Source organism: Myodes glareolus, chromosome X (assembly GCF_982192425.1).
Source record: "Myodes glareolus chromosome X, mMyoGla1.1, whole genome shotgun sequence".
NCBI classification, from domain to species: domain Eukaryota; kingdom Metazoa; phylum Chordata; class Mammalia; order Rodentia; family Cricetidae; genus Myodes; species Myodes glareolus.
This window is the reverse complement of record NC_142053.1, coordinates 70,965,713-70,976,042: the sequence shown is the minus strand read 5'-3', so window position 1 is coordinate 70,976,042 and position 10,330 is coordinate 70,965,713. Positions and strand designations below refer to the sequence as shown.

Sequence of the window (10,330 nt, the reverse complement as noted above, 5' to 3'; positions counted from 1 at the left end):
AAAGGGTTAATAAAAGTCTTTACCTGGTTGAAAAAAAAAAAGTTGGGCAAAATTCTCAACAATTTGTAAGGAAAGATTTTAGTAAACTGAAGTTAGAAATCAATTTCCCTATGCTATAAAAGAATGTATAATATAATTTGTAATAAAATGAAACCTAGTGATAGAATGATTTCACTTTTTCTTTTCCATAGACAGAAAAGTGATAGAATGATTTCACTTTTTCTTTTCCATAGACAGAAAAAAAAATGAAATTGAGTCTGATACTACCACTCCAGTTGGCATTGTCTTACGAATCCTAGGCAGATAAGAAAAATTAAAAATGCATAAAATGCATAGAATTGAAAAAAAAGCATAAAGATGTCAATCGAGGATTTTATAGTTACCCTACTAGAAAACTGAAAAGAACCTATGGCTAATTATTAATATGGCAGTTTAGCAAGGGTATTAACTGCAAGATCAATACATAATTATCACCCTGTATAATCACAAGTTACCATGAAAGGAGACGTTAAGATAATTGTAATAAACCAAATATGGCCTATACTTTTAAATAAGTGCACTGCTATGACATTTTGTAGTAAACATATAATTTCTAAAATTTCCAAATTATAACAAAATAAAGATTTACATCTTTTTCCAATTATAGTTAATATCAGTCATATGGATTTCTGTCATAGCTTTTTAACTCAACCCTGTATCATATCTCAGGATTCCTGTGAGCTTGAAATTGGTGGCAAGGACATCTTGAATATGTAAACTATTACTTATGGAAGGGGAGAAATGAATATAGGAGGCAAGTGGATCATAACTACCTAACCACCCTAATTTACTTTCAAAAGAGGATGGGAAATAATAGAGCAGAACATGGGCAGTAGATGGGTATTATCAGACTCTGACCAAAAACAAATTGTTAAAAATTATAATAAAAGTCTTAGTAAAAGCATGATATACCATGTTCATGAATAGGAGATTAGGAAAAAAGTGGATGAAATTTCAATGAACATCACAAGGAATTTTTTGTACGTGTGTATGATATGTACAATTTGACATGCTGAACCTAAATGGATTTTCTAGAACAAAAGGTCAAGAATGACTAAGACAACTTTGAACAAGACAGTGAAGATGCCGACCCTATCAGGTATCAAGCTACGTTATAAAAATCATAATAAGAAAAATATGTTTTAAGTGTATATGAACAGGAAAAAATACACACAATGACATTGAATACTAAGTCCAAAACCAGAGTTTTACACATATAGACATTAAATATTTGATAATGGTAATAATTCAGATTACTGTGAAAATTAAAGTAGTTCATAAATATTAGGGAAATTTGATATACAAATATAAAAGGTTTATGATAGTTTTTAATATCAACACTCAGGAGGCAAAGACTAGCAGATCTCTGTGAATTTGAGTTCAACTTGGTGTATAGTTCCAGGTCAGCCAGGGCTACATAGTGATAAGATGTCTCAAAAAAAAAAAACCCAAACAATTAATCAAAAACCTACGATAATTTTAAATCTTATATAATACTTATAGCTTAAAAATAGACATTAAACACAAAACCTCAGTGACTTTGGAAATACATAGATAATACTGTTTTCATAATACTCAACGGGGGACAAATTTCCAAAACAATATGCAAAGTTGGAAAGTTATTAAGGAAAATAGTAAACTATTTGGCTACATCAAAATGAAACTCTCAGGGATAATAAACCATGCCACAAGCAAATTAAAAGTGCCACAGGAAAATCTATTTACAACAAACTTAATAGAAATATAATATGCTGAGCATAAAAAAAAACAAAATCATAATGGTAGTGAAATATTGAGAAACCATCAAAGAGCTAATTCAAAATTACCAATTAACACATGTATAGGTATATAAGAAACAGAGAAATGTAAATTAAAGAAGTGTGATATTATTTTGATTCTTCAGCCATCAGACAGACAAAACCTGAAAGAACAATATGATCTAGTTTTTAATATAAGTGCAAAATAATCTTATGGAAATATTATTGTGACTATCAATTCTAAAATAAATATATATCCCTCAGTCTAGCATTCAACTTGTAAGAATTTGTCAAATATACTGATGATCAGATATATATGAGAAGTTTATGTAATAATTGCTTGACATTTTCACAAAACTAGAAGCAATCTGTTTCTGGTGTTTACTTTGACTTCCTTTGTTTTTTGGCCCAATGTTGAGCATACAACATGTAAGAAAACTGAAAACTAGTCGAAAGGACTCGCTCAGAGTTACAGCGAACAAGTGGAAATGAGGATTTAAATTCAGATTTGACCTCAAATGTAACATCAGGGCCGGCTTGTTGTGGTTTCTGTCCTGCCCAGTACCCCACAGCCGGCAACTTCCAAGGAAAAATCACACACAGGACTCCATAAGGTTATAAACTGATTGGCCCATTAGATCAGGCTTCTTGTTAACTCTTATAACTTATATTAACCCATTCTCATCTATGTTAGCCATAATGGCTCCGTACCTTTCTCAGCTGGGCAAGTTACATGCTGCCTCTTCGGTGATCTGCGCAGGAGTGACAGAGAGAGCTTCTGCTTCCAGAATACTCCCAGTCTCTTTGCTTCACTCCTACTTCCTGTCTGGCTTTCCTGCCTATACTGCCTGCCTGGCCAATCAGCGTTTTATTAAAATATGATTGACAGAATACAGACAATTCTCCCACACCACTCAAAGTCTTAAGTATCACCTTGCCACAACACTTTATCATTAAGGTTCCTTTTCTCTTATCAAGATTTCCTTCAGTCTTTGTTTTTTCACCATTTTAGTCACTTGAAAGTATTTTTAATTAAGAATTAAACACGATGTATTTTAATCATATTTACCTGCCACTCCTCCAGCTACTCCCAGATCCACCTCCTCTCTCCTAACTTCATGTCCTCCTTTTTTTTTTCTCAATAATCTACCAGTTCTGATATTTGTTGTCCATATACTCATGGGAATGGAGCCATCTACTTGCATCTGGTTGGCCTACCAAGACCCATACCCTTAAAACGTCTTTCCCTCCTCAGAAGCCATCAGCTTTCAACAGCTCCTCAGTTAGTCCCCCTATACTAATTAGCTCATTACCTGTGTATACTAGACTGGCTTGATCGTGCGCAGGAATTCACAGCTGCTATGAGTTAATGAGTCCATGTTTTAGAATAGAAATTCAGACTTAATTATCTTTGGCCTTCTATTACAGGCTATTTGAGATAAGGTTTTGAACAAAGGTTTTGCCATTTTTTTCTTTCAACTTATATATATATATATATGGATATATATCCATATATATCCATATATATCCATATGGATATATATACATATCCTTGCTCTTACTACTAAGGCTTAATACTACTACTGAAGGCAACAAAGGCAACTCCTCACTCATTGCTTTATTTATCACCATCAATTATAACTGTAACTACATACTTAACATTCATATATTTTACATTTCCAGAGGATATTCCTTTCTTCATTCTGATACAGGCTTACTCAGGCAGTTTTTTCAGACATTACTATGCTCCATAATGTCTAAGACCCATACTATATCTTCAATTTTGTGGCTTTACAACATACACATATAGAACTTTCTGTAAGCTAGGGAAACCATCTATGAGAATTGGAAATGCTGTATAACCAAGCTATCTGCACTTATATGTTCTGTCAGGTACTGATGAACTGTTCCTCATATTAAAAGGTATAAAAATTTATATACTGATGTGTGAGTGGCTTTCCTCTACATACTCACCATTCTTGTCTTAAAACATCTGTTAAGTCTCCAAACCCCCCATCCTCCCAGCTAGTATAGCTTGCCTTGACTACAGAGAGATAATACTACTACTATATATGAGTTTAAATTGTTCAACATTTCCAGAACACTTTTTAATTCTTTGAAAATTCCATAGATTTAAACAGTGCATTTTGACCATATCTACCACTTGGACCCTGTTGGAACATGGTTCAGGAATAGAGTCTTGTGAGAACACTATAAGGTCTTCAAAACATGGAATTGTTCTTAGACTGTTTTTGTGCTCCTCCCAGGTTAAGTGACTAGGCGTGTGTTTACTTCAGATTACTCATTATTGGTAGCTGTTCTATTTAATGTTTAAACGACCCTTTACATGCCTCTATAGAAAAACACATTTTTGTCATGTTAGGCTTGTCCTTGCAACTGTATACAACCTGAACCCACGAGAATATTATTCATGTGTTTTCTCTTTATGCTCAGTGTATAAATTGTCTGATGCGTTGAATAAAGTTGGTATAAAAGACTTTGGCCCGCCCCATTTATCAACTCCTTTCTCTCCAGTCCCACCACTTCTAGAGAGCAGTGACCCCTCCCTCCAACTTCCCCATGTGTCCGCACTCACTCTTGTGCCCATCTTTATGCTGACATACCAAAACTGAATGGGTAAATTTCACAAGGTTCCACTCCTAGATAGAGAGCTACAGGCTATCAAAGACCGGTGAGAAGGCATTTATTGGTTATCTGTGGGCATGAACTTTCTGATAGGTTAGCCAGTCCCAAGTGGTCCAAGCTATCACATCTAAGCAACACTAAATGGGCTCAGTAGGTTGTGGGGTGTGTATATATAACAATAATTAAAGATGTTCTGATTTTGAGAGAGGACAGGGACATGGGATTAGGAGGAAGCAGAAGTGACATATAGTACTCATGTATGAATTTCTCAAAAAATTAATTTGAGAGTTTACTCTTGCCAGATGTGGCAGTGCATACCTTTAATCCCAGCACTGAGGAGGCAGAGGCAGGTGATCTGTGAGTTTGAGGCCAATTTTGTGTAAATAGTGAGTTCTAGACCATCTAGAGATATGTTGTGAGATACTGCCTAAAACAACAAAAACAAACAAACAATAACCAACCAACAAACAAATCAAAAAAAGTTGTCTCTTGTATGAGGGAAACTTTTATTGGTAGTTCTTAGAAGAGCAAGTTTATTATGTATTAAAATGGAAATAGAAAATCAAGAGCCTTCTAGAAAAATCAAGAGCCTTCCAGGTTCTATCAACAATCTTCTGCTGACACTGATGCTTTTTCACCACACAGGAAAATCCAGAGTAGAGCTACTCGGTGCTTCTTCTTGATCCGCGACAGTGTACATCACTAGCTAATTTTCTTTTAAGGTTCGATTGTCCACTTTATAGAAAGAGGATCTACAGGAGCAACTCCTATTAGCACTGATAGGTATGACCAGAATAAATCTTACAGAGATTGGCCAAAAGACTCTACAGTCTCCTAGGATTTAAGTTCTAATGACTGATGGCCTATCAAATGATCCTGAATCCTCATCACCAGATAGAGCAGACACAGCAACTCTCAGGGGAGGAACTTCTCACTGGAGTCCATAGCAAAACTGCATTAATGGAAAGAACATGGCCTTCAAAATGTCACTTGGAAGGCCAAGTGTTAAACTGCTTGATGTCCTAAACAGCTATAATTAAAGATAATTCAAACATATCACAGAATTTCTTAAAAGAGTGTTAATACTCTATGAGCAACAAGGTGATTGAAGGATACACAGCCACTCATTTAAAAATTCAATCAACCTTAGCTTTCAAAGACTTGATTTATTAATAATCTCACAGATAAATTGCTAGTTTTGCGAGAGTTCTGGTTAGATTAGCTTTTGGATATGTTCTGAGGAGCTTCATGAACTACTTGGAATTGACAGAAAATATCAGTAATCTTTGATTATTTCGTTCAAGAAAAACCATAGCTTAATGAATTATTTCTCCATACAAAGAACAGAAGCAATAATTTTTTCTAATGCAAATAAGCTGTTAGAGACTCAAACGCCTATAAGTATTTCCAGTTTTCATCACCAAACATGAAATACCATTTTGGAACTCCTAAGACGTGAAAGCAGGTTGTAAGTGATCAATGTACTGTAAAGCCATAGCTTATGTATGCCTCACAGCCTCCGTAACACTGATCTCAGGATAAACTTCCATCGACTTTTGCTCGATAGTGACATTAATATTGGTATCTAGAACATTTTGCGAAGTAAACTAAAGCCATTTAGTTTGGTAGTCTGTCATACTAATTTACCACTGTGGTAGATGCCTGCAAATTAAACAAAACACATAGCTGACAATTATTTAATAGCAGTATAAGAGCAGAAAAGTAACCCAGATCCAAGACAACCTTTCAGTTATTGGCATACACGTGCACACATCGTTTTCGAGACAGTGTTTCTCTGTGTAGCCCCAGTTGCCCTGGAACTCACTCTTTAGACCAGTCTGTCCTCAAACTCAGAGATCCACCTGTTTCTGCCTCCTGAGTGATGGAATTAAAGGGTTGTGCAACCACCACCCAACACTTATATATTTTTAAAAGTTGTGTTTGGGATTAGTATTTTATACCAATCAATACACATTAAGTCAGTCTCCTATTAAGAAATCCTTATTAAGTTATAATCAAACACATCCAGAGTTGACTATAAGCTAAGGGAACCTTTGATGAGGAGTGGAAGTACTATAGAACAGGCTATCTACTCTTAAAAGTTCTACTAGGTACACTGCTAAACAAAGTCTCTACCACTGAGGTGCATCTCTAGCCCTATATACAAAATTCAAGAATGAAAAAATAGGCCATTACAGTGGAAAGGCATCGAAAGTCTTTATTTCCTCTGAAAAGTCCCTACTACAGTATGCAATTATATATTCATGCTTTTTCAAATACATATAAGAAAGTTTACTGAGCAAAAGACAAATTATTTAATACCAATAACAGTGCATAAGTAATTTGCAAGAAAATGGTTTAAATTTCTTTAAATGATTGCTACTATTTAGGAACTAGAAAACAAAATTGAAGACAGAAAAAAAATCTAGAAACAATCTTGTCAGAAATTAATAATTGTCAACAATCAACTTTATAATTGACATTATTTTAGAAATTTTCACTATTCTAGAATTTACCCATGATGTGGTGGCCATTTTATTATAGAAAAATAGAAAGTGACATCTATTATTTATGTTTTCTTGGGCAGGCACACCAACTAGAAAAAATATACAAAAGCAACATAGGATTAGTTATTAGATCTGATATCAATCACTTAAATTAATGATAAGATTTTTGGTTACTAAGAAACAGGCATGCATATTTAAATATTTTGAACAAACAAGTATAAACTCTTTGATTACAGCAACTTTCAAATTTGAAATTACTGAAACATCAGCATTATGTAAAACAACAATTTTCTTTATATGACTTTAGATCTACGGTTTTACAACATTACCTTAATGTTTGTTGTTGGTATTGTTTGGAACTTCAAACAGTAAAATCAAGTATTTCCTTGCAGTAATTAAGAAAACAAGAAAAAGCTCTTAAAATGTTTCGTATTGCATTCTGAGGTGACAGGAAATAGGCAGAACTGTCCACAATTTTAAAAAAGTTTCACGGTATTTAAGGAGGTTTAAGCATTTCAACAATATATTTAGTAAACGACCAGGAAGAGCAATTGGTTTTGATGACATCAAAGGAATGGAAAAAGATACAGTATGAGCTAGGCCATGAAAGCATAACACAGTTGCTCAACAATTTACACAGCTGCAGTGTCCAGAGGTTTCTAGTTACTCTAAGCCTATCTAAGAGCCTAACTGTCTCCTTAGATAAACGTGCATGCTGCATTTAGGAGACCTTAACTCTAGATTATAACAAAGGATAACATTTTTATTGGTGCAACTTTACTGCGATTGTATTCCAACTTAATACTCTCATCTAAGAGAAACTTTTCTATTGCTGGCATGGAGAGGCAGGACCAATACCTGGTGCAGTACAGGTATGTACTTGGCATTTAGTGCATGCCCTGGTTGGGCTTCAGGAAACAACAGCTGACTGAAGAGCTGAAGCTTTGTGACAAAGTAGGTCACAATGTGAATCTGTCCCTGATTTGTGTGGCATTACAAAAGGGAAGGGGTACTACAGAGGAGAGGGCTGTACAGCGGGAGTGCAGGCAGCCTGAGAACAGCAGTCTGGGAGTCTGGGACACTTTCCCTGTTTTTTCTCAATCCAATTCAATCTGAAGGGGTCAGCAAGAGCAACAGTCCTTGGATTTTTCCATTTATCAAGACTCTCTGCTGGGAGCTTCCTTTGAGATCTTCTCTGAAACCTGGCCAGGCCAGGAACCAGCTGCACATGAAGAACTCTGTGCTTTTCATTGGAGCTATAGCTCCCTGACAGGAAGCACTGGGTTTATTTATTGTTTATTTATTTACAGGCAGTTCTAGGTCCAAACTATTGCTCAAAGAAAGTAGACCATCAGAGCTTAGAGAAATTTAAATGCAGGCATTGCAAATAGGTTTGCTGCCATTGTATAGCCCTCATGTTTTTATGTAAAGAGTGTATTACAGTATATTAACTGTCAGACTCTGTTTAGTTTTCCATGATCTCATATTTAGTTGCCAGAAGAGGAATATGAATTTATAAAGCATTTCTAAGACTGTAAAAATTACCAATCCACTTGTTACTAATGAGTTTAGGAAACAGACTTGCATTTTAATTTTCTTTTCCTTTTTGGTTTTTCGAGACAGGGTTTCTCTGTGTAACAGTCCTAGCTGTCCTGGAACTAGCTTTTGTAGACCAGGCTCGCCTCGAATTCACAGAGATCCACCTGCCTCTGCCTCACGAGTGCTGGGATTAAAGGTGTGCGCCACCACCACCAGGCTGCATTTTAAAAATTTAGCGCAATACATGTAACACTGTGATTGTGAGGTTGGTTTGATATTTGCCCACAGGTCAACCAATGGGAAAGTTCCAAACAGTGTGTTTCCAGAGGAGCCACTCTAAGGATGGTGCTGTATTTCTCTTCAGAACTCTGAAACAGTAGGCACAGCAGTCCATTTTAGATCTGCAGAAACTGAAGATAGGAAGCTAAACAAGCTGCCCAATATTTTAAGTAGTATAGCCATGACCAAATTAGTTCTGTGAACAAGGTTAGTGCTTCAGTTACTCTGACTTAGTAGAATCATGAAGGATCACTGATCTTATCCAAATGTATGCTTCTATTCTTACGTTTCATCTTTAAACTTTAGCCAGTGTGTATAATATAACACCAAAGTCACTACTAACTAACAAATCATGACTAGCAAACCATCTAAACACCTTAGTATTAACATTTTCAGTTTTTAACTTAGAAAATAAAACCAACTTTTACTCCAAATATAGGCTTCTGGCCAGATTATGATAGTTTAGCTTTACTCTATTGTATTTACATATGCTTTTATCTGTTATATCATACCCAGAGTGAAAATATAATTCAAATAATCAAAATAAGTATGAGAGCTGACTTTCCAGATGTGGCAAATTTATGTGAACACCACATAATTACTAACAATGCATAGGATCCCTTTAACATCATAGCTACTTTCCCAGGAATACTAATCTCACAGGTTTGTTATCTTAAAACAGGCAAGTCAATGTGCTTTATAAGTGTTTTACTTTCCCAGAAATGCCCTCTTTGAAGGACTCATTTCGTCTTGTAATTTTGTCTATTGGTTGCTGCTTTCTAAGTTTTCATATATTCCATTCATCAGGAATCCAAGAGTAATTTTCGAATTAGGATATTAAGTCTAATGCATATCCACTACTTAGAGGGCTCCTCTGGGTTTCCCAGGTCTGTATTTCCCTTGGGAGTCTCTGAGTTGGTCTCTGATATAACAGTGGATTCTGAAGCTTCTTGTTGTGAACTGTCTCCATCAAAGACAATATCTTCAGGATTTGGTGGGGCTGGACAGAAGTCCTCATTTGGGCAGATTTGCTGGAAAAGTGTTTCTGCCTAGACAAGGATGAAAGGACAAATTAATTTTTGAACATCAGCTTCAAATATATGTGCATTTCTGGCATCATATAAAAAATCACAACTTTAAAAATTTATGTAATTGGGTTTTAACCAGTACGTGTGGCTGAGTTTAGTAGGACAAGGTAAGAGAATAAAAAAGCAAACATGATACTAATAATAAACATAATAGATGTGGCAGGTTGCAATAATCCACCTTATTGTTGGTTAAAGCTTTGTATCATGCTAGGGGGCTTTTATTCTTGGCAACTGGTGAAGAAGAGTCATTTTAAGGTGTTAAAGAACATACTGATTCCTATATTGCTTCTCTCTTCTTTGTAATACATATGCAAGGTCATCTATTTGGCCAAAACTTGATCATCTATGTCCCTAAGGTCCAACCCAGACTATCTCTTGCTTTATCTACTTGGTCAAAACTTGACCATCTATGGCCCAAGGATCCAATCCAGACAGCTCTTGATTTTTTAAAATAAAGATTTATTGGAATACAATT

General features: G+C 35.4%; 1 protein-coding gene across 1 annotated transcript in view; it reads right to left on the bottom strand.

Moving 5' to 3' along the window:
• Positions 1 to 6,634: 6,634 nt before the first annotated feature.
• Chm (CHM Rab escort protein) overlaps positions 6,635 to 10,330 on the bottom strand; it is a 157,992-nt gene continuing 154,296 nt past the window's right edge. Inside the window, exon 15 of the mRNA XM_048417802.3 lies at positions 6,635 to 9,816. Coding sequence (XP_048273759.2) covers positions 9,625 to 9,816 — 192 coding nt within the window. The 3' untranslated portion in view covers positions 6,635 to 9,624. The remainder of the gene's footprint in view (positions 9,817 to 10,330) is intronic.